Consider the following 24,294-nt stretch of genomic DNA (forward strand, 5'->3'; position numbering starts at 1 on the left):
ACAAGTTTCCAGTGTCAAACCCGAATATGAATGCTAGGAACAATGAACGGGCCTTGTAGTGTGATACAATTGAGAAACAGCAATGTAGCGTCTGGGACGACCCATGACACCCTGACGAAAAAGTCTTGCATGTCAATGTTTAGTATTTTCTCACATAATTTGACAACTCCAATGACATGTTTATTAATGTTCCTTCTGTAGGTATGATTGACAATTTCTTGACCCTTCTCCCTGACAGCACTCGGGATGTGAGCGATGATTGATTGATTGATCGTGGTCATATTGGTTATAGTGTTGCCAGTCTCCTGACCAAAACATGGCAAGAACTTATGGCAGTATGATAGTCACCATGTCAGATTAGACAATCATGAAAGTCAAAAATATCATGTAGTCTGATCCTGGCATTACAGGGAATAATTGCACATATCTTAAAGGAACAGTCCACCGTATTTCCATAATGAAATATGCCCTTACCTGAATTGAGACGAGCTGCTCCGTACCTATCCGAGCTTTGCGCGACCTCCCAGTTAGTCAGACGCAGTCAGACGCGCTGTCACTCCTGTTAGCAATGTAGCTAGGCTCAGTATGGCCAACGGTATTTTTTGGGGGCTGTAGTTAGATGTGACCAAACTCTTCCGTGTTTTTCCTGTTTACATAGGTTTATATGACCAGTGATATGAAACAAGTTCAGTTACACAAATTGAAACGTAGCGATTTTCTATGCTATGGAAAGTCCGCACTATAATGACAGGCGTACTAACACCTTCCGCGCGCTTCGGCAGCGCATTGATATCTGAGCTCCGTATCAATGCGCTGCCGAAGCGCACAGAAGGTGTTAGTACGCCTGTCATTATAGTGCGGACTTTCCATAGCATAGAAAATCGCTACGTTTCAATTTGTGTAACTGAACTTGTTTCATATCACTGGTCATATAAACCTATGTAAACAGGAAAAACACGGAAGAGTTTGGTCACATCTAACTACAGCCCCAAAAAAATACCGTTGGCCATACTGAGCCTAGCTACATTGCTAACAGGAGTGACAGCGCGTCTGACTGCGTCTGACTAACTGGGAGGTCGCGCAAAGCTCGGATAGGTACGGAACAGCTCGTCTCAATTCAGGTAAGAGCATATTTCATTATGGAAATACGGTGGACTGTTCCTTTAAGGCAGAGGTGTGTGCATACCCCTCCCTGTTTAATCTTGCTGAAAGTTTAAGTAATTGATCCACTCCGGGACGCATTTTTATGCCTCAGCCACCGTAAGGTGCAGGAGTCATTGTTTTCTGGTTGTCCGTCTGTCTGTGCATGCGTCCGTGCGTGCGTCCGTCCCGAAACCTTGTGAACACGATATTTCAAAGGCTAATGAAAGGAATTTCACCAAACTTTCACCATTTGTGCATTAGGGGACAAACATGAACTGATTAGATTTTGAGGTTAAAAGGTCACAGGTCAAGATTACTGTGAGGTCAAATGTCCATCCCCAAACTTTGTGAACACCATATCTCAAAGACTAATGAAAGGAATTTCACCAAACTTTCACCATTTGTGCATTTGGGGACAAAGATAAACATTAGATTTTGAGATCAAAAGGTCAAGGTCACTGTGAGGTCAAGTGTCTGTCCGAAAACCTTGTGAACACACTATCTCCAAGGCAAATGAAAGGAATTTCACCAACCTTTCACCATTTGTGCATTTGGGGACAAAGATAAACTGATTAGATTTTGAGATCAAAAGGTCTAAGGTCAAGGTCACTGTGAGGTCAAATGTCTGTCCGAACACCTTGTGAACACAATATCTCCAAAGCTAATACAAGTAATTTCACCAAACTTTCAGCATTTGTGCATTTGGAGACAAAGATGAACTGATTAGATTTTGAGATCAAAAAGGCAGAGGTCATTTCACCAAACTTTCACCATTTGTGCATTTGGGGACAAACATGAACTGATTAGATTTTGAGGTTAAAAGGTCACAGGTCAAGATTACTGTGAGGTCAAATGTCCATCCCCAAATCGCAGCTTAATAAGGCGTGTAGTCTACCAGGCGGAGGCATCCCCATCGACGCTGTTGGCGTCGAGTTCTATCTATTTATTTATGTATTTTTAACCTGCCTGTAATGTGTTCTGATGAATTTAGTTGATTTATATTTGTCAAAATATAAACAAAATGGTCAGTTAAACCATGAGCCTGCCCAAAAGAAAGTGGTTAATGATGATGAATGAAAGCAGTAAATGCATCACACAGTGCCACATGAGCACCAGCAGCTCTTATATTAGTGATGGTTCCATGATTTTCATATGTACACACTCCCACTTGAAAGAAAGAAATGTCCACTCCTGCAGCTTTTCTGTTGCAGTGCTGATACACACCCCAAATCACTTTATGTTCAGTCTTGCCTTGCCAGTGGCTACTGGTAACCCAGCTGTAACATCCTCATAAAATCTCTCTCAAAATTAAATCACTTACAATGTTAGAACTCTCAGTGGTGATAAGCAATCCCTTGTTCTCTTGCTTTTGAATTGTCGCTGATTCTTACATCCAAATACAGCACAACATGACATTTTTTGCAAAAAAAAAAAGCAGTGCTGGTGGGTGGATTGGCAACTCTAAATTGCCCTAGGTGTCAATGAGTGTGTGAATGTGTGTATGCATGATGCACTGCGATGCGTTGCATTTCATCCAGGGTGTATTTCCTGCCTTGGCATCCTGTGGTCCTAGAGTAGATTCTGGATGTACTGCAAGCCTGGCCATGAAGATTCATATGGAAAAATAGTGTATTGAAAGGCTTTTAGACTTGCAGCTAATCCACAGTGAGCACGTTTTGGCGACGCAGTGCAACAAACGATGCTGTGAGGAAAGATCAAAATAATCATTGCTTGCAGGAACAGCGCACAGATCCTTGTGGATAGCATGCTTTCCTAAAAATGTGTTAGTCCTGCAACTCGTGATGGTTTATGGTGGTTTAGCCCCCAGTGTATTCGTCCCATCTTTAGGGATGTTGCCATGGGGCTAAAACACTGAGTTTAGCAGGTATTACAAGAATTTCTTAATTCTGTTTCAAAGAGCTTTATTAAATTCTGATGCTCTTCAAAAGATCAACAAAAGCCAAAATATAACAAATAGGAGAAGCGAAACTTATGTTTTTGTGATTTGCTACGAAGTATGAGTGGTTTCAGTTCTGTTTACATGCATGCCGATTTCATGTCGAAGTTAAAGGTGGGGTATGAGATTTTGGAATAACGGTTCCCGCAAGCCATATTTTGAAAAGAAACGCTCCCACCCCCCGCGTCTCCACCCCTCCTCCCCCTTATAAAGCCTGAGAAAATCAGCCTTTATAATGGGTGTCTATTGCGTTACACACCAGTGGAGCAGAGTGTAGAGAGCTTGGAAAAATAGCTCAAACTTTCTCATTTAAACTGTTTTCAGCCCCAATTTTCATTCCACACAATTTTCTCAAAAGTAGTAGCCACACTTGCCCTGATTCACACAATGTGTCTACCTACACGATAGGATTTGCAGTTCTATTTCGTTTCTACTGACCGCCAGAGGCGGTGCTTTCAGCACATGGATATCCATCACACGAACGTGCAGGTCGAGTAATAGTAACAACAAAGTCACGTGTGACCTGGGTGACGTCACCCCGTGACCCCGGCATAAAAGACCGGTAAACCCAGGAAGTGACCTCTTACATCTTCTCGCGTTTGCAGGTTGCGAGTTGGATTGAAATTTGGACAAAGCGCTGTGGTAGTTTCGTTACCCGTAGGGTTGGGGCTGTGCTTACGCATCCTCCAAGAAACTGCGCTAAGTCCACCAACTCTTTTCTTCTTGTCGTTATATTCGTATTGATTTATTACTCCGTAAGCTGAGCGCTCTCGCTCGGTGGAGTTAGCTGATTAGCCCTCCGGGGCGGTGTCCTCAGCGCTGGAGGCCGGCTTGTTTTCGCTTCAGGTAAGCGGGTTTCATTTATTTAAATTAAAGCGGCGTTCCTCTCGCCGCTGTTTATCAGTTCTGCGGCGCTCGGCGCCTATCCTTGTTAATATTATTAACCACCTTGTTTTCTGTAGCCTCGCCGCCGGCCTGTTCACAGGCCGGCTGTCTTGTGTGTTGTATTCGTATTGATTTATTACTCCGTTAAGCTGAGCGCTCTCGCTCGGTGGAGTTAGCTGATTAGTCCTCCGGGGCGGTGTCCTCACCACTGGAGGCCGGCTTGTCTTCATTCAGGTAAGCGGTTTTCATTCATTTAATTTAAAGCGGTGTTTCTCGCCGCTGTTTATCAGTTCTGTGGCGCACTGCGCCTATCTTTGTTAATATTATTAACCGCCTTATTTTATGTAGCCTTGTCTCCGGCCTGCTCACAGGCCGGCGGTCTTGTGTGTTGTATTGTTTGTTACTCCGTTAAGCTGAGCGCTCTCGCTCGGTGGAGTTAGCTGATTAGTCCTCCGGGGCGGCGTCCTCACCGCTGGAGGCCGGCTTGTCCTCATTCAGGTAAGCGGTTTTCATTTATTTAATTTAAAGCAGTGTTTCTCGCCGCTGTTTATCAGTTCTGTGGCGCACTGCGCCTATCTTTGTTAATATTATTAACCGCCTTATTTCATGTAGCCTTGTCTCCGGCCTGCTCACAGGCCGGCGGTCTTGTGTGTTGTATTCGTATTGTTACTCCGTTAAGCTGAGCGCTCTCGCTCGGTGGAGTTAGCTGACTAGCCCTCCGGGGCGGTGTCCTCGCCGCTGGAGGCTGGCTTGTTGTCGCCCAGGTAAGCGGTTTTCATTCATTTAAACTAAAGCGGCGTTTCTCGCCGCTGTTATCAGTTCTGTGGCGCACGGCGCCTATCCTTGTTAACATTATCAACCGCTTTGCTTTGTGTAGTCTTGTCTCCGGCCTGCTCACGGGCCGGCTGTCTTGTGTGTTGTATTTGTATTGCTGTTACTCCGTTAAGCTGAGCGCTCTCGCTCGGTGGAGCTAGCTGACTAGCCCTCCGAGGCGTATCCTCGCTGCTGAAGGCCGGCTTGCTTTCGTTCAGGTAAGCGGTTTTCATTCATTTAAATTAAAGCGGTGCTTCTCGCCGCTGTTTATCAGTGCTGTGGCGCACGGTGCCTATCCTTGTTAATATTCCCGACCACGGGTGTGTTCGCCCGGTCATTTTTCATTACCGCCTGATTGTTTATTTTGGGCTGCTTACTTGGGGTGTTCTCGCCCTATTTTTTAAGTTCCCTTCTGCCAGCCAGGCGTCATGGACCTCTTCTCTCGCTGCGCCAACTGCTGGTCCCCCTCGAACCGGAGGACGGCCACCGCGAGTGCCCCTCATGCCTGGGTATTGATCACCTGCGGCAGGGGCTGACGAACATGGCCTGCGCAGACTGCATGTGCCTGAGCGTGGCTGCGCGGACCGCCAGGCTGGCTCGGCTGGATTCTCCGTCTGACATCCCCCGGGCCTCGGGGGGACAGGACACGGTGTCGGCTGCAGCAGCGGGGCCCAGCAAGCGCCGTGGGCTCCCCCACACGTCTTCGCTTCTAAGGCTCAGAAGGTGGAGGTGATGTCCACCGAGCTGGAGGAGATGAAGGCCCTGCTGGCGAATCTTCAGCCTCCGCCACAGGGGGCAGTGTTCCCGCAGCCACCCCTTCTGCCTGGCAGCCCGACTGTTCACCATCACCACCGCTTCTGTCACCGGCCGTTGATGCACGCGGCCTGGATGAACTGTCGATCCGGGCTTCGGAGAGCTTTGACTGCGGTGGGTCCGATGGTCACGGCTCCACCTCTCCGGCCGGTTCCCAGGCCACCAGCCATGGCACCGTGGCAGCGTCGGAAGGCGGATGCTCATCCATCCAGCCAACGCTGAGGGCTGCATTGGCCCGTCTGGGGTTGGACACGCCCCGGTGGCCCAGCATCAGAGCGCTTTCTTCAGAGGTCCCACATAGCCTTCCTCGTTGTCTGTTCCGCCCTCGGCCTCATACATCGAGGAGTTACAGAGGTGTTGGGCGGACCCTAGATGCCTTCCCACCTCCCTAGTGACTGCAGGGCCCTGGCGGCAATGCAGGACACCCCTACCTATGGCCTCCTGCAGATGCCCAACATTGAGAAGCGGCTTTCATTCATTTAAATTGAAGCGGTGTTTCTCACCGCTGTTTATCAGTTCTGTGGCGCACAGTGCCTATCCTTGTTAATATTATCAACCGCTTGTTTTGTGTAGCCTTGTCTCCGGCCTGCTCACGGGCCGGCTGTCTTGTGTGTTATATTCGTATTGTTTGTTACTCCGTTAAGCTGAGCGCTCTCGCTCGGTGGAGTTAGCTGACTAGCCCTCCGAGGCGTGTCCTCGCTGCTGGAGGCCGGTTTGTTGTCGCTCAGGTAAGCGGTTTTCATTCATTTAAATTAAAGCGGTGTTTCTCGCCGCTGTTTATCAGTTCTGTAGCGCACGGCGCCATCCTTGTTAATATTCCCGACCACGGGTGTGTTCGCCCGGTCGTTTATTTTTTATTTCCACCTGATAGTTTATTTTGGGCTACTTACTTGGAGCGTTCTCGCCCTATTTAAGTTCCCTTCTGCCAGCCAGGTGTCATGGACCCCCAGACGCTGGAGGGGACGAGCGCGGCATCACGGGAGCTGTGTGACGCGGCTCCAGGCCTTTGCCTACTCGTCGCGGGAACTGGGCCGGCTGATGTCGTATCTCACCCTCGGCCGCCAGCAGATATGGCGGGCACAGTCCCCTCTGGCCGAGCCCGACCGGCGTGTGCTGCACTCTCTCCCTGTTGTCCCCGGGGAGCTGTTTGGCGAAGCCACTCAGCAAGCCCTGGATCGGAGTGCCCAGGTCATCTAGGCGTAACAGCAGTTCGCTGGCCCCGCCAGGCCCACCACCATGGCAATGCTGCCCAGTCCTTCAGGGGGCCCACACCGACTCTGTCTCGGCCACGCACCCGCCAGGAGACCAGACGGGTTGATGACTTTCGCCGCCCCACCACCTCCCGGACCCGCGGTGCCGCCCCCTACACCCAGTCTGCTCCTCGTCGCCCCCATGGTGACCGACGGGGGCGCTCTGGACGGCGCTGACATCAGCGCGCCGGCGGTCGGCCGCTTTTCCAGCGAACAGCTCCAAAGCTGGAGAGCGTTGACCCCTGGGTGCTGGTGACCCTCACCGAGGGTTACCGCATCCAGTTCTGCCGCCGTCCACCACGTTTCATGGGGTCAAACACACCACCGTGAGCCATCCGGGGAAGTCCCTCGTCCCCCGGCAGGAAATCGCCACCCTCCTGGAGAAAGGAGCAGTCTCTCCCGTCGACAGGCAGAGACAGCAAGGTGGGTTCTACTCCAGGTATTTTCTGGTTCCGAAGGACGGCGGTATCCGCCCGATCCTCGACCTGAGGTCCCTCAATTCCCACTTGAGGACCATGAGATTCCGCATGCTGCGTACAGTGGATGTCTTACACCACATCCAGGCGGGCGACTGGTTTGTCACCTTCGACCTGAAAGACGCCTACTTCCATGCTCCCATTGTGCCACACCACAGGCAGTTCCTGCGGTTTGCCTTCGAGGGCCAGGCTTTCGAGTTCAATGTTCTGCCCTTTGGGATATCGCTGGCACCCCGTGTGTTCACCGGGTGTGCGGCAGCGGCACTACTTCAGGCAAGGGGTTTGCGTGTCCTGCCTTACCTGGACGACTGGCTCGTCTGTCCACGGTCAGCAGCTCAGGCCCGCACCAACATCGCGACTGTGCTCTCGCATGTCGTAGAGCTGGGGCTCAGGGTGAATTACAAGAAGAGCTCGCTGGTGCCCAGCCAGGAGACGACTTTCTTGGGCATGCACCTGGATTCAAGGTCGTTGATGGTAACTCCCTCCCAGACCAGGATCCACAACATCCGCCTACTGCTTGGCCGCTTCGGACGGGGTAGGTCACTCGCCCTGAAGACCTTTCAGCGCCTGCTGGGCATGCTTACGGCAGCCTCCTCTCTGGTCCCGCTGGGACTTCTGGACTTACGCCGCTTCAGAGGTGGTTCAACGGTCTCCACCTCCACCCGGTGCTGCACGGGCGCAGCACATCAACGTGCTGGAGCTACGGGCTGTGTTCCTCGGCCTACAGCACTTCCTCCCAGGCCTGACCGGCAGACACGTTCTGGTGCGGACGGACAACGCTACGGTAGTGTACTACATCAACCACCAGGGAGGCACAAAGTCCCTCCAGTGCTTGAAAGTGGCTGGCCAACTTCTGCGGTGGGCCCATCGACATCTCTTGAGCCTGCGTGCCATGTACTTGCCAGGCACTGCCAACAGGGCAGCAGATCTGCTGTCCCGCCAGGACCCCGATCCCGGGGAATGGAGACTCAACCCAGCGGTGGTTCTCGCCATCTGGAAACGTTTTGGCAGGGCAGAGGTGGACCTCTTTGCCTGCCAGGAGTTGACACACTGCCCTCTGTGGTTCAGCCTCCACGGCCCCAGTCCCCTGGGCCAGGATGCGCTGGCGCATGCTTGGCCGAGGCAACTGCTGTATGCCCCCCCCCCCCCCCCCCCCCCCCCTGCTGCTGATCGTGCCAACCCTACACAGGGTTGCGATGGACCACCACGGGCTGCTGCTTGTCGCCCCCCCGGTGGCTGGGCCGAGTGTGGTTCCCAAGTTGCTGCAACTTCTGAACGGCGACCCCTGGTGCCTGCCAGTGAGGACTGACCTATCACAGCTGGGAGGGCAGATCTGGCACCCGGATCCAGCCCATCTGCAGCTCTGGGTATGGCCGCTGAAGGGCCGGACCCCCTGCGAGGTCCTTGTGAGCCGGCAGTGGTCAACACCATTGCAAGCTCTCGGGCACCCCCCACCAATGCCCTCTATGCCAACAGATGGAGGCTTTTCTCCAACTGGTGCTTAACTCGGGGGGAGGAGCCTACATGCTGCCCCCTGCCGACCATTCGACTGTTCCGCCAGCCTCTGCTTTGATAAGGGTCTTACCCCTGCCACCATCAAGGTCTATGCAGCTGCCATCTCTGCTCAGCATGCCAGAGTTGGGGGAAGGACCGTGGGGTCCCACGCCTTGGTGGCACGTTTCTTGAAGGGTGCTCTCCGGTTGAGACCCCCCCCGACGGAGCCGGGTACCCACATGGGACCTTCATTGGTGCTGCAGGCTCTCTGCGACGCACCGTTCTGAGCCCCTGCTCACGGCAGACATTTCATGGCTCTCCCTGAAGACTGCTTTTCTTCTGGCCATTACATCGACGAGGCGCGTCGGGGAACTACACGCGCTGTCAGTCAGTGGGGAGTGCCTGCAGTGGCACTCCGGCGACAGTGGGGTCACCCTGTGGCCTAACCCCTCTTTCCTCCCGAAGACCCTCTCTGCTACCTTCGTCAACCAGCCCCTTAGCCTTGCGGCGTTCGAGGCGGGCCATGGTGAGAGGTCGGAACTTTTGTGCCCAGTTCGCGCCCTCAGGGTGTACGTGTCGCGTACAGAGGGCTTCCGTAGGAGTGACGCCCTGTTTCTGTGCCACACAGGACCAACGAGGGGTCTGGCACTCTCTAAGCAGAGGCTATCCAAGTGGATAGTCGAGGCCATATTACATGCCTACAGGCACAGTGGCTTCCCGATTCCTCCGGCTGTCAGGGCGCACTCTGCACGAGGCGTGGTGGCCTCATGGGCATCACTGAAGGGCGTGCCCCTTTCAGACATATGCAGCGCAGCCTCCTGGGCTTCCAGCTGCACCTTCACCAGGTTTTACCGTCTTAATGTCGTCCCACATAATCCTGTGGCGACGGCTGTCATTCCAGGCCTGTCGCAGCATCACTGGGTACGGGTAGGCACTCCTCATGACCTGGTTGGTATTAGTCATCCATGTGCTGAAAGCACCGCCTCTGGCGGTCAGTAGAAACGAAATAGAACGAGGGTTATGTATATAACCGCGGTTCTATGAGTTTCGGATGACCGCCAGAGCTTGGCAGTCACTCGGAGTGTACACGAGAAGATTTGCCAAGAGGTCACTTCCTGGGTTTACCGGTCTTTTATGCCGGGGTCACAGGGTGACGTCACCCAGGTCACACGTGACTTTGTTGTTACTATTACTCGACCTGCACGTTCGTGTGATGGATATCCATGTGCTGAAAGCACCGCCTCTGGCGGTCATCCGAAACTCATAGAACCGCGGTTATATACATAACCCTCGTTTTTGAATGAGAAGCCTGAAAGTGAGGAGAGGACAGGCGCGCAGCCCCATAGACTGCCATTATAAACTTGGAAGAAAAGTCACTCATTTTTAACTCACTCTAGTGACCTCATTTTTTATACTACAGACAAAAAATTACATCAGTGTGTTCAGGAGATCCTTGTGGCACTCACTGTCAAAGAATTTTGTGAATATCTCCTTCCGTTTTCGTGTAAATCCCCGTTGTTTGGAGGGAGTGCACTGAGAAAATCCTGCGCTGTGTGACACTCTGCTCGCTCTCTCACACACACAGAAGGGACGGGCTGCTCGCAGGCTTCAGTCTGATTGACGTGTCAGTATCCAATCATTTTGAGGTGGTACCTCGATATGATTGGATGGCGTTTTTCCTTTATTTTACACTGTAGACTGGATTAAAATATTTTGGTTTTGGGTCAAACCTTCTATTGTACTGCTTGCAACATGGGTGTGAGGAGCTTTTCAAGCAATATGGTAAAAAATACTCCTGAAAAAATCTCATACCCCACCTTTAATACCGTCAGCAACAAAATCTTGATGCTTCAGTTCAGCTTTTCATCGTACTTTGGAGGAAGGCTTATTGCTTGTGTTTGTTTAACATCTGATATGTGACACAATTGAATATACCAAAGACAAGAGGAATTCAAAATTGCTCTAAATTATTACCGGCAATTATTCACTTCAAATGGTACTAAAGATAAGAATTTGCCATCGTGCCGAATTATTACTGGTGAACCAAAATGTTTCTTAGAATGATGGTCGCATCTTTAGAATGTTCTTTGAAACAGCTCTGTTGAGCTAGCATATATTTAACCATGCAAACTCTTGACTTGATTCAGCTAGCTAGTCAGAGTTTCTTCAACTACTTTACAGGAGTCAAATGAAAACTTGATTTCTTTTTGACTCCTTAGGCGTCTTGGAGTGGAGTTGGGCAAGTCTGTTGTTTACCAGGAGGCGAACAGAGGTGAAATCAATTACCATTATTGAATGATTTATGTATTCATGGCTTTGGCATGATGACGTTCTTTTTATTCTTATAAATTGTCTCTAGCTCTATCTGTTTAGTTCAGCTCTATTAATTAAAGGTGTTTACATTTTCCTTTCAAGAATTCATTGTAATCTTTTTGTTACAGAAACTAGAGTTGATGTCAAAGAGTCTGTTCGAGGCCAAACAATCTTTATCATCCAGACCATTCCAAGGTAAGGCATATCTTTTCTATATGGTTAGAATATGCAAGTGAGAGTAAGACACATCATTCTCAAAGACTAAATGTACAGTACTGTGCAAAAGTCTTGGGTACATCTAATGAAATGCTGTAGAGCAAAGATGCCTTCAAAAATAATTAAATTAAATGTTATTAAAATAAAATGTTAAATGAAATTAAAAGTTAAATACCGTAAGCAATAATCCATGAAAAAGTCAATGTTTGGTGTGATGACCCTTTACTTAAAATAAAAGCAGTCTTGGGTACAGTTAGTGCAGCTTTATAAGGAAATGAGGTATACGTTTTACTGAGCTTCTTACAGGATCTGCCACAGTTCTTCTGGAGACTGTGACTGTCACATTTACTTCTTATTTTTGCAGCAAAACTCAGCAGCCTTCATTATGCTCTTGTCTGAAAAGTGGTCTGTGATGTAATGTACTGCTTTCTTTACTGACATACAAATGTTTTTCTGTAACATTTAATTTCGTGTTGGAAAACTCATTTTTAGAACTCCTAAAGTGTTTTTTTTGTACTGGTTCTAAAATGCAAAAGTCATAAAATAAAAATTTACAACAAAGTTTGTACTAAAAAATTTGAATAGATTAACTACTGGTATCTCTGAATTATTACACCTTTGGTTACTGCTCTGTTTGATTTTATGCACAAACTCCTAAGCAGTTTACACAACCAGAAGTGTAACTTCAAAATGCAAGTTCTGCATGTAGAAGTATTTTACTGTTATTGTTTTGCCATACTGCTTAACCACTTTGAGAATATAATTCGATTGGCTTGTGTATATACTGTGTGTGTGTGTGTGTGTTTTTTGTTTTGCAGAGATGTTAACACAGCAATCATGGAGCTGCTAGTCATGGCATATGCACTCAAAACCTCCTGCGCCAAAAACATTATTGGCGTCATCCCTTATTTTCCATATAGCAAACAGTGCAAGATGAGGAAGAGGGGATCCATAGTGTGTAAACTGTTGGCGTCCATGCTTGCCAAAGCAGGTATCAAACAGCCTGTGATTATACCTTTGACTTCTAGAACCCACGGAAGTTCATTTGCATTTGTTTTTCTGCTCCATTTTCTTACTTTCATAACTGTCCAGAAATAACACATTATGTTGTTGTGTGAAAGTGAGTAATCTGGTTTGGATTTGGCAAAAATGTTTAGCAAAGTCCTCAAAACATACACCTTTTCTTTTCCATTTCCGGTTGAGAGTACGTCGTGCACGTTCTGGCTGCCGCTTCTCACCGGAGCTGTTTTGTTTTATTTTATTTCTTTTTCTATTTTTTTTCTGTGTTTGTGTAGTTTGATGTTTGAGTGTTTTGTCCACCGGTTGTGGTGTAGCTCCGGACCTAGTTTTGGGCGTCGGTTCCCTCCAGGTCTTGGTTCGCTGTGGGTGATGCCTGCGCTCCCAGCTATGGACTGCAGTGAGCTCGTTGCTCATTTTACATCATGGTTGTCCAGCGCTCTGTGCTTTAACGCTTGGCGTGATGTTCCGAGCGATGTTGCTTGGTGGTGTCGCGGCGGCTGTGCAGACGGTTTGGGACACACCAGCGCTTTGCGTGGTGGAGCTTCTCTGCTCGCTGTGTGGATCCATGGCATGGTGTTCTGAGCGATGTTGCTGATGGCGTCGCGGCGGCGGTGCTGGAGATGTGGGATTTGTTTTCGTGCACCTTTTGGTGGGACTGTGGCTGCTACACCACGGGAATTACATCCTGACCCCTACTTGGTGGACTTTTGACCTTTTTTTTTATTTATTTTTTTTCTTATTATATTTTTTATTTATTTATTTTTTCTTTGTCTACTATTGTAAAGCGTCCTTGGGTTTCTTGAAAGGCGCTATATAAATTTATTATTATTATTATTATTACCTTATTATTAGTCATATTATTTCTCAGTTTTTATTTATGCTACAAAATAAACTGTCGGTTTTGCACTATATACAGTGCACTGGGCTATATAATGTAGGAAGTAAAGTTTTGTACCTGCCATGTAGTGCAGTAAACTTCCAATTAAGTGACATTTTCTGTTTTTGGTTCTGCAATAAGCAGTTTAATCTTTGGGAAAGTGTGATGTCAGTTATGTGGTATTAACAAAACATTTAAAAAAAAAAAACCCAAAAGATATGAGTTTTGAGAGCTGAACACTCCTTTGCATATCATAACATTCAATTATATTGACATGAGTGTTTTTACTGGGAAATGCGCTACTCATGTTTCATATGAATGGCAACCATGACACATTTCTCAATATGTCACTTGTGAGGAAATCGATGAATTGTTTTGATAAATTTGGGCACTTTTTGTTTGTGAAATGTGTCTATAAAAAAAAAAAAAGAAACTCACACGTTGGCTTGAAGATATGAAGTTTATCTTCTTGTGTTGAAAAACTCGCATTTTTCACATGAAATACATCGCAGATCTGAGTGATATATTTTCCAATATTTTACTCCGATGATGTTACTCCCAGTGTTTTCCTGCTTACTAGACACGCATTGTCAAAATGGTGAACTGGTTCAAAATTAAAAATTATTTTAACTTTTTTTGTGTGTGTGTGCATGTTTCCATATAATATAAAGAACATTACATGGTGGTGTGAAGAGAAAGTGTTGAAAAATGTCACTCATTGGCCTTGCTCACTTATGATATATACATTCACCACTCGAAGATAAACTTAATATCTTCGCACAACCGTGTGATATCGTCTGTATAATACCAGCAGGGTGCTTGGTTGTGTACATGCCATGCTACATATTTGGATTTGCATCAAAATCTAATCAATTGTTCCTTGACCCATGGACCACCTTTCCTCAATTTCATCAAAATCTGTTCGCTACTTTGAGTTACGTTGGGAACAGACAAACACCTGGAGGTGAAAACATAACCTCCTTCACCAAAGCTGGCAGAGGTAAAATTGGAGAAAACAAAAAAAATGTTACAAGTTGTCTAAGGTCCTGAAGGTTAAGGGGAAAATTGCTTATGGTGTTCAATTTATTATTTTTCCTCTATTAAAGAATTGTAGTATATGGACTGTTAGCTTGCAACCCTGTTACTGTGTTGAATAGTAACAAAATTGCTGTGTAATAAAATCATGCTTAATAGTTATTTTTCTCTTCAGTGTTTATTTGTTGCACTAATTTCACTGATATAGATTTTTCTCACAGGATCCTGTAACAAGTCTTTAATCATTATAAATGTCACTATTAATCAGGTTTGACGCACATCATCACGATGGACCTGCATCAGAAGGAGATCCAGGGTTTCTTCAGTTTCCCTGTGGATAATCTGCGTGCTTCTCCATTCCTTCTGCAGTACATTCAAGAAGAGGTAATTTAACTTTGACATTCATTTTATTAGCTAAATTGCTAAGGCTATTTTGTGAATTTGTCAAATGTATTTTCTTTTAGATCCCTGATTATAGAAATGCCATTATTGTTGCGAAGTCTCCGTCTGCTGCTAAAAGGTATTGTTACTATCCCTAGTTGCCTGTAAATGCTCACAATTTGCTTTTAATATGTAATGCGTTCCGTTGGAATATCCTAAATTTAGGATAAAAATGAATAACTGTTAATACAATTTGGATAATAGTAAATAAAGGAGCAACATTTTGTTCCTTTGGCTCAATGTCTATAAATACCCTTGAACCAACCTTTTTAAAAATGATAATTTATATTACAGATACTACTGTCAGGCTCTTTTAACTGGAGAGTGACAAAAGATAATACATGCCAGTGTGGGAAAGGAGGAGTTTTAAGTAGACTGTCACAGGACAGATGAGTCTGAAATATTGTCTGCCTGTCCAAATTTCAGGCTGTCTGAATGACAGGCCAAAGGCCTAGAGCAATGCAGCCAGGGGTCAGCTGAAGGGCTTTAGGTGCCTTCTCCGCTATTTCCAGGCACATTTTTGTGATCTGCAAAGGCCAAATTACACTAGACATTAGTTGCTAATTACACTACAAATTGAATATAAGTTACAAGAAAATGTCAGAAGATTAAAAAAAAAATATGCTTAAAGTTATAAAGTTATAAACTTTTGTAGAAAACAGTAGTACACACGTCAGTTCCATGTCTAGAAAAAAAAATAAGAGGGCCAAGGATGTTCCAGTTGGTTACAACTTACTTGTACTTTGTATATAGGTACTATCTACTACACTCATGAAACATTAGATCAGCAATGACGATTTTTTTGTACTATGTTTTATAATAAGTCTATAAGAAATTTAGTAATTAACAATAGAACTATTCTTACGTAATAGAGTTAAAATTTCGAGTACAAGATTCCAAGCAACTTAACTAAATGACTTTTAAAATGACTCAAAACTAGACATGGTAATATTGTTTGGCATTCAGACTAAAATCTGCTGGACTAGAACTTGGAAAATGGAAGAAAATAAAAACTCTAAAATATAAATCAACATCCTCCAAAGCATATGACTGTCATTCTTATTATGAATGGGGGAAAAATGCACATAACATAACCATTGAGTGGCAGTTTGGCCCTTAGCAATACTGTACTGCAAAGTTTCATGTAAACTGAACTCTTAATCAACCGACTGGATCAATCAGATACTGTCAACCCTAAAACACTAGTTTAAATGCATCGTGCAATAAAAACAGTGACCGCTATTATTGTATTATTGTCTTATTTAGAGTGCCACTCGGGGAGAGAAATGTGTCTGTACAGTTTGGTGGGGCTAGGACCATTGGTGGCAGAGTTAAAGAATTCTTAAAGGCTGGCTTGAGCCAGGGCTCATATTAAAGTTTTCGATGAGCAGCGCTCGTGTGGGGGTTTCGGGGGTGAATAACGGTCCAAGGTGGGGTCATAGTGGGCCGTGACTGTGCTGGTTCAAAAGGGTTCGGGGAGAGGGAGGTGCCTGTAAATTTTGGCGGGGCTAGAACCATTGGTGGCTGAGTTATGAATTTTTAAAGTCTCGTCTGCAGGGGCCCTGTTTCACAGGCCGTGTTAGGACATAAAGTATTTGCCCAGTGTAACATTTGGAAGAAAATTAGAAGTAGATTAGATCCATATCTTTACAATTTTTCATGGGCCATCTGGTTTGATGCCTTTGAAACAGACGAACACATTCGAATTATTATTTTTTTTTTTATTGGCCATCCGGTCCGATGCTTTTGAAATGCAGATGGACAAACGTGAAAATTACCAGTCAATGTCCGCTGGGCCAGCCTTATTTCTCCACACTGCATGGTATATAAAAATCACAGGTTTTTAAAATGAATTATTTAAAAATCCTGTTAAAATCTAGTTTAAAATTATTTATTTATTTTCAAAATCCTATACCTGTGTGCACACTTCCACAACCTTAAAGCATATAATGCAGAGCCATGGCCTCACTTTCGTTTATAAATGCCTTGAGACCTCAAGAATGGCACATGAATAGTTTTAAGTGTTAACAATAAATCTAATATAGTAATTTTTACAGGTGGCACGGTGGTGTAGTGGTTAGCGCTGTCGCCTCACAGCAAGAAGGTCTGGGTTCGAGCCCCGTGGCCGGCGAGGGCCTTTCTGTGCGGGGTTTGCATGTTCTCCCCGTGTCCGTGTGGGTTTCCTCCGGGTGCTCCGGTTTCCCCCACAGTCCAAAGACATGCAGGTTAGGTTAACTGGTGACTCTAAATTGATCATAGGTGTGAATGTGAGTGTGAATGGTTGTCTGTGTCTATGTGTCGGCCCTGTGGTGACCTGGCGACTTGTCCAGGGTGTACCCCGCCTTTCGCCTGTAGTCAGCTGGGATAGGCTCCAGCTTGCCTGCGACCCTGTAGACAGGGGTGATAGCGTTGTGGCGCCGCGCTGGATTTCCGGTGTACCGTGGCTGGGGGAAAAAAAAAATCTAGTTCGCCCATTGTCCTGTGTCATTCTGAGATGCGCAGATAGACAGTAAAGGGAATTCGCATGATATGGAACTAGTGGGAAAAAAGTGCCGTCACGGCACGAATTAGAGGGTCTAATTCGTGCCGTGACGGCACTTTTTTCCCACTAGTTCCATATCATGCGAATTCCCTTTACTGTCTATCTGCGCATCTCAGAATGACACAGGACAATGGGCGAACTAGATTTTTTTTTTTTTTCCCCAGCCACGGTATGCCGGAAATCCGGCGCGGCGCCGGAACGCTATCACCCCTGCCTGTAGAACAGGATAAAGCGGCTACAGATAATGAGATGAGTAATTTTTACGATTAAAGTGATTTTATATAGGTAGCGGTCTGAGTGAATGACCTTGATGTCCGTAACGTCACAGCAGGAAGTCTATCGGTCTCATCACCATTTCTCCTATACTAAAACACAGAGCTGACTGCAGCTTCGAGCCTCCATTTTGAGCTAATTTATCGCCATGCCACGTAGATGTTGCTGCACCCACCAGCAACATGACAGAAGGTAGATTTACATTGCATTTATGGTCCAAGAATGTTCAAACTGCAAAGATTTGGACGCGTTTTGTGAGAAGTTCACAGGCACATTGGGCGGCTACGAAGTGGTCTCCTCCGCTCTGCACATTTTACTGAAGACTCCTACAAAACCTCTGATCTGTTGAGGAGCGTTGGCTATAAGCCCGTATTGAAAGAGGCTGCCGGACCAACAATTAAAGAAAAAGAAAACTACAAGAAAAGGAAAGTATTATTATATTTATTTATTTATTTTTTAAAAAGGAAAGTTCAGTTGCACCAGTCTTCCCTGAGCCGAGGGTTGTTGCTAAAACCCGGGATGGGACGGGACGGGACCTCGCTCGGATGGTGACCTCCCCACGGTTGTTGCTAAAACCGGTGACGTCCCAGGTTTTAGTAATTGCCTAAGCTGAGCAGTAATGGCGGAGTACTCCGTATGGACAAAATATAGAATGAGTGGACCAGCCGTCTTATTTCTAAACTGGATATTGCTGCCATCTCACCCTTACATGGAAGAAGCAAATGAACTGAGAATTGAACAAACAACTGAAAGTCAGATTGTTTTGAAACAATCGGTCACAAGGTCGGCCTTCAAGAAGCGAGAACACAGACGGGTAAGCTCCGACTCTCATTTGGATATAAAACAACAAAAACATGTTGTTTACCTGCATTTAGATTAATACATGTAACTTGTATTGTGTTTAAGTTACCAGTATAAGATTTATTTAATTTGCTTCAGAATGTGATTGTCTCAGTTCATCTGATTTATTTAATTAGCCTTTTACATTTTATCAGTGAAAAATGCATGCATGTACATGTATGTTGCATAAGTTACAATGCCTATCCTGTTTTAATGAGTCAATCCACAATCAATGATGTCAAATCAGTCTTAGTTGAGCAAATCGGTAACAGTATTTCTTACTTTCACTATAAATTTTTATTTATATGACTTTGGTCTATAGCTGTAAAAGGTCTTGGCCTTAAAACCGGTTCCTGCTGTGATGTCATGCACTCAGGGATGGTTAGCTCAGCGGGGCAACTCAAATGCCAACTTTACGGTTGATTTTAACTCTCAAAAAAAAAAAAAATATATATATATATATATATATATAGGCGGCACGGTGGTGTAGTGGTTAGCACTGTCACCTCACAGCTAGAAGGTCCGGGTTCGAGCCCCGTGGCTGACGAGGGCCTTTCTGTGCGGAGTTTGCATGTTCTCCCCGTGTCCGCGTGGGTTTCCTCCGGGTGCTCCGGTTTCCCCCACAGTCCAAAGACATGCAGGTTAGGTTAACTGGTGACTCTAAATTGACCGTAGGTGTGAATGTGAGTGTGAATGGTTGTCTGTGTCTATGTGTCAGCCCTGTGATGACCTGGCAACTTGTCCAGGGTGTACCCCGCCTTTCGCCCGTAGTCAGCTGGGATAGGCTCCAGCTTGCCTGCGACCCTGTAGAACAGGATAAAGCGGCTACAGTAGATATCCACTACTAAGTAAGTACATGGGGTTAAAGGTGATTGTGTGCTTGAGCACACGTGCCTTTTAAGGCTATTTGGTCATGGACTTGTGGTGTTTTTGAGACGTGTTTAGAATCCAAATAGAATCCACAGTAATTTTAGGTTTCCTTATATTACTTGCATAAGAAGGTCCTTGCATATTTACTTGCATATTGAAAAACCCTATACTCTTTTGTCTGCTAAAGTGAGCAGAAGAAAGTTTTGCTGATATTTGTAACATAATAGCAGAATATATTTAGGAAATCTGGTTGTTGTGTATTTGTGTACAGGACTTTGCCTCTGTTACTCCTTATCTGTGTAAAATTAATGCCATTAGGCTTTTGTTTAATTACATTCATTTAATTAGTACATATTATGTAAAGACGTGTCAAATCTGATTAAGCTTAAGTGTATTTAAATTTAACATTTGACTGTGAAATTAATGTGCAGCTGATAGCAGTTCTAGCAGAGATCTCTCTCTCTCTCTCTCTCTCTCTCTCTCTCTCTCTCTGTCTGTCTGTATGTACTGATCAGGGCTCAGTCATATGCAGAGCGGCTGCGTCTGGGCCTGGCTGTTATTCATGGAGAGGCTCAGTGTTCTGAATCGGACATGGCAGATGGGCGACACTCTCCTCCTTGCGTGCGCAACACGACCGGCCAAACAGGCCTTGAACTACCATGTAAGAGCCACTATTACAGACAAATAAACCCTTGCAGAGCAACAGAATTATTCAAGGCCTTAGCATAGATGTTTTTCCCCAAAAAGACTATTAGCAGAGCCACTGCTTAGTGTCTAAAATGAAGCTCAAATATAGATTTACAAAATATTAAGTACACATACTTTCTCTGCAGTATGGGGTGGTGATAATGGGGCAAAAGCCTGCATCTCAGGACTAACAGGGTTTCTGAAGCACTGTCTAAAATACAGTTTCCTTTTCTATTGTTTTGCATTATTTAAAGCACAAAACGTTTTCTAGTTCCTTTGATGATTGGAAATGTCCAAAACCAAAAATTTCAACTTGTTCACAAAGTCTTTTGGGACTACTGCTTTGGTTTTGTATAATTATTATTGCTTAACCTTTAATTCTGTTTCATTTGTGCTTGTTGTATATGTCATGTGGACTTGGACAATTCTCAGACGGACCTCTAGGAGAGATTCTACCAGCACTAGGCGTTGTGATCGGTTCTATCCATCTCAATCTCAGCTGAATTTATAACACTCTGTAAACTTTCCAGGTGGTGAATCATCTCTTTTGGTGTGCAGTTTTACACAGAGCTTTAACAATGCATTACCAGAAATTAGAACATAAAATACTGATGAGCTCAAGGTTTAGCTTTATTACGATTATTGACCAGAATTGGCTATAAGGATTCAACATCACAAAATGCTACAGCAGAATATATTTTCCAGATGCTTCATAGATGGTTTGCACTAGTCCATATCTTGTACACCATTCAGCCATAACACTGACATGTGAAGTGAATAACATTTGATTATCTCATAGGTAGCAAGAGAACAGTCAGTTCTTGAAGCTGATGTGTTGGAAGCAGGAAAAATGGGCAAGCGTAAGAATCTGAGCAACTTTGACAAGGGCCAAATTGTAACGGCTGGATGACTAAGTCTGAGCATCTCCAAATCGGCACAGTTTGTGGGGTGTTCCTGGCATGCAGTGGTTAGTACCTACCAAGAGTGGTCCAAGGAAGGACAACCGGTGACAGGGTCATGGGTGTCAAAGGCTCGTTTGCATGGGGCACGAAGGCTAGCCCATATGGGCCAATCCCACAGAAGAGCTACTGTAGCACAAGCTGCTGAAAAAGTTAATGCTGACACCTTTCTGTTTTAGCCAGTGTTAACTTTTTCAGCAGTTTGTGCTACAGTAGCTCTTCTGTGGGATTGGACCATATGGGCTAGCCTTTGTGCCTCATGCGAATCGGTGAACCTTTGACACCCATGGTGATCCTTCCTTGGACCACTTTTGGAAGCTACTAACCATTGCATACTGGGAACACCCCACAAGATGTGCCATTTTGAAGATGCTCAGACCCAGTCATCTAGCCATCACGATTTGACCCTGTCAAAGTTGCGCAGATCCTTATGCTTGCCCATTTTTCCTGCTTTCAACACATCAACTTCAAAAACTGTTCTTTTGTTGCCTAATATATCCCACCTCTTGAGAGGTGCCATTGAAATGAGATAATCAATGTTATTCACTTCAACTGTCAGTGGTTATAATGTTATGGCTGATTTGGTGTATATATAACACACAAAATACATGGGAAAAAAGGGGACACTATTGTAATGGTGTACAAAGTAAACATATTATAAATAAAAAGATTAAAATCTACAGACTTGGTGGTATTGACAGCAGTACTTTTTGTACTGATAAAGTAGCCTAGCTCATTTCGGAGCGGATTCTGAGGATTTCTGAAGTCTTGTTCTCGTCTTTGTGTTTTATGAGCTGTCTGTTTGGACGTTATTTAATGTGGTGTTTATTTGTTGATGATAGGCAAGCAACAAGCTCCGTTCCCAGGCATAGAGCTTCCAAGTATGATGGTTAACTCTCTTTGCTTCTGATCACAGCAGTGACCACACTGAAATGGTTCCTCTATGCATGCATGCAGTAATTGAGGCCTCTCAATACCTGCAGCCAAAAGCATTCTGTGCCCCTTAGCTGTGTAGCTACAGTATCTATGCTAAATAAATTTTCCATCATTGTATTAAGATGAAGATTTCTTATATATTCAGAGCTCTTTGATGTTGCCTGTTTCATGCATCATTTTTTTTTGGAAAGTTTCTCATTGTCTAGTCATCACAAATCTAACAGTGTGAATCAGGTTGTAAACGAACCTGATCTTTGCAGTTATGTCTGAGTACTGTAAGCTGAAACAGGTCTCTAAATTTCAGAGTGCTTCCTGTCAGGCTTGAGAAACCTCAGATGAAGTGATTCATTTCAGAATATTTTGCCATTATTATTATTATTTTGAACAAATGGAGCCATTTAATACCTGAAATACTGTATATACATGTGTTTTGGTTTTGATCTGGCCTCAATATTGCTAATCAACACGTCATGCCTGCTTAGTGGAGAACTCCTCTGTAGATTAGATATTTAGATTAATTGTTTTGTAGCTGCTTGGGAACAAGACCTCTGCAAGGCCTTGGAAACACATGACCTTGAGGAAATAAGCAGAGAAAAACAGCCAACCTCTCTGATAATGGGCTGAAATTTTAAAGAACATTTCTAGAAACATTTGTAAGCATCTCCTATTGACCCTTCCCACTCACGTGACCTTCGTAAACGCGACCGTCATTTTGGACGTGAAGAAATAACAGTTTATGGCACAGACCCTTTCGGTTCTTGCTCATCTAGCTGCTACAATGACTGCTTAGACTGCAACAATAATACCTAACACACATTTAAGTATCCGTCGTAAAGACGTGAAACTCGTCGAGTGACGAGTGTGTTCATTGATGAGCTAACATAATCTAAAAGTAGACATACCATCACACTGCCCTGGCGCTGTGTACAGTTTACCTTCTATGGTTTGTGCACTCACTATTTGCCATTACTTTCTCCAACCCAGTGTTCGAACTATGCCGATATTTTCGGGGGGTCCCTTTTTTTTCCCTGGGGGGGTGCTTGCGCTTGCCTCAGAGCCCATCTTGCGCACATATCACGCGGACTCCACACCTCCACACACGCATCGTGTCTGAAGTCATAACTCATCAGGGGAAATCGTGTCCACATTGGCATGTTCAAAAAACAGCCTTGCGTCAACAATGATACCACACGCAAGGAAAAAAAAAAACAGTCAGGCTACTCAACACATCTGATCCACAGCAGCACCAAAGCATCACTGGAAATCATGTCAACAGCCAATCTTCCATTTCAACACACGTCAACAAACAAATGGCACCACAAACATGAACGAATCGGTCAGGCTACCGATTCCAAACCCACAGCAGACGAATAATTAAATGCATCTTACCTTAAAGCAGAATCGACCACAAAGGAAGTGTGTTGGCACTGTTGGCACACTTCCTTTCTACTAGTTTGTGTCCCCAACCTGGCAGCAGCAGTCGTTGTTATATCGGTTTATTTTATCTTTGATGTAAACACAACACTTCGGATATGCAAATGCTTCCCGTTACACACGATTGCTATGTCAATAAACATCATTTTGTCAATATTTTAGAGACCATCCGTCTTCTCCGTCGGTCAGCATCTGTCGGGATCCGATAAAATGATAAATCTTGCCTTGTGTGTTGATGGTTACTACATCCAGGTGCACAACAATATAATGGCATGATGGAAGTCTTGCTGAAAGTAAAAACTTTCTTTGATGGCTATATTCCTTTCGATGCTTCGCCGTCGTTCCTCGTTGTTGGCTGTGGTAGACTACTGGTAGTTCATGTCCAAAACAGCAGCCGCATTTGTCGTGACGTCACGTGGGATGGGTCAATACTTTGACAGAGTTGAAGTTATAAAACTTTTTGAATATAAGTAACAAATGCTTGCTTTAACACAAGCCTAAAATGAGACTGATCTTATTTTCCCCTAGATGTAGTGACAATAAAGTAGCATGGATTAAAATTGGAGTACTTTACAATTAACTATAAAAGAAAAGACCATTTTAAAATTCCTTTTCACACTCAACTTAATGTACTGTATTACCATCCAGTAAATTACTGTACTTTGCTCGTTTGAAAGGCATGTGTTGATGGCATGTTTAACTTTTTAACCACTCTGCGCCTGCAATCTGCCCCTGTGTGTTAAACCTTATTCAGGTGTGCAAGTGTTTGCTGGTTGTGTCTTCCTGTGCCTTTGCTCTGACAGAAGACTTGAATATCAAATGGGAACGGCCCTGCAGTATTGATCAGCCCGTGAATTCCAGCCAGATTTGCTTATATTTGCTAGTAACCAATCCTAGGTGTATCCGTTGCATCTTATCTGCACAGACCTTTGTGCAGAAGCCTTTTGGATACAATCCAATGATTTAGATATGTTGGAATTATTAAAAAATCATTTTTGATTTCTGCATGGCATGTGCTGC

The 24,294-nt window shown here is 45.0% G+C and overlaps 1 protein-coding gene across 1 annotated transcript in view; it reads left to right on the forward strand.

The window, feature by feature from the left end:
• The window catches only part of LOC132868529 (phosphoribosyl pyrophosphate synthase-associated protein 1), a 66,127-nt gene that overhangs the window by 31,682 nt on the left and 10,151 nt on the right, over positions 1–24,294 (forward strand). The window contains exons 2-7 of the mRNA XM_060901474.1: positions 11,051–11,103; positions 11,273–11,339; positions 12,179–12,351; positions 14,561–14,676; positions 14,757–14,812; positions 19,774–19,919. Of these exons, the coding sequence (XP_060757457.1) occupies positions 11,051–11,103; positions 11,273–11,339; positions 12,179–12,351; positions 14,561–14,676; positions 14,757–14,812; positions 19,774–19,919 (611 nt within the window). The remainder of the gene's footprint in view (positions 1–11,050; positions 11,104–11,272; positions 11,340–12,178; positions 12,352–14,560; positions 14,677–14,756; positions 14,813–19,773; positions 19,920–24,294) is intronic.

The sequence above is a fragment of the Neoarius graeffei genome, chromosome 20 (genome assembly GCF_027579695.1).
Source record: "Neoarius graeffei isolate fNeoGra1 chromosome 20, fNeoGra1.pri, whole genome shotgun sequence".
In the NCBI taxonomy this organism is placed as follows: domain Eukaryota; kingdom Metazoa; phylum Chordata; class Actinopteri; order Siluriformes; family Ariidae; genus Neoarius; species Neoarius graeffei.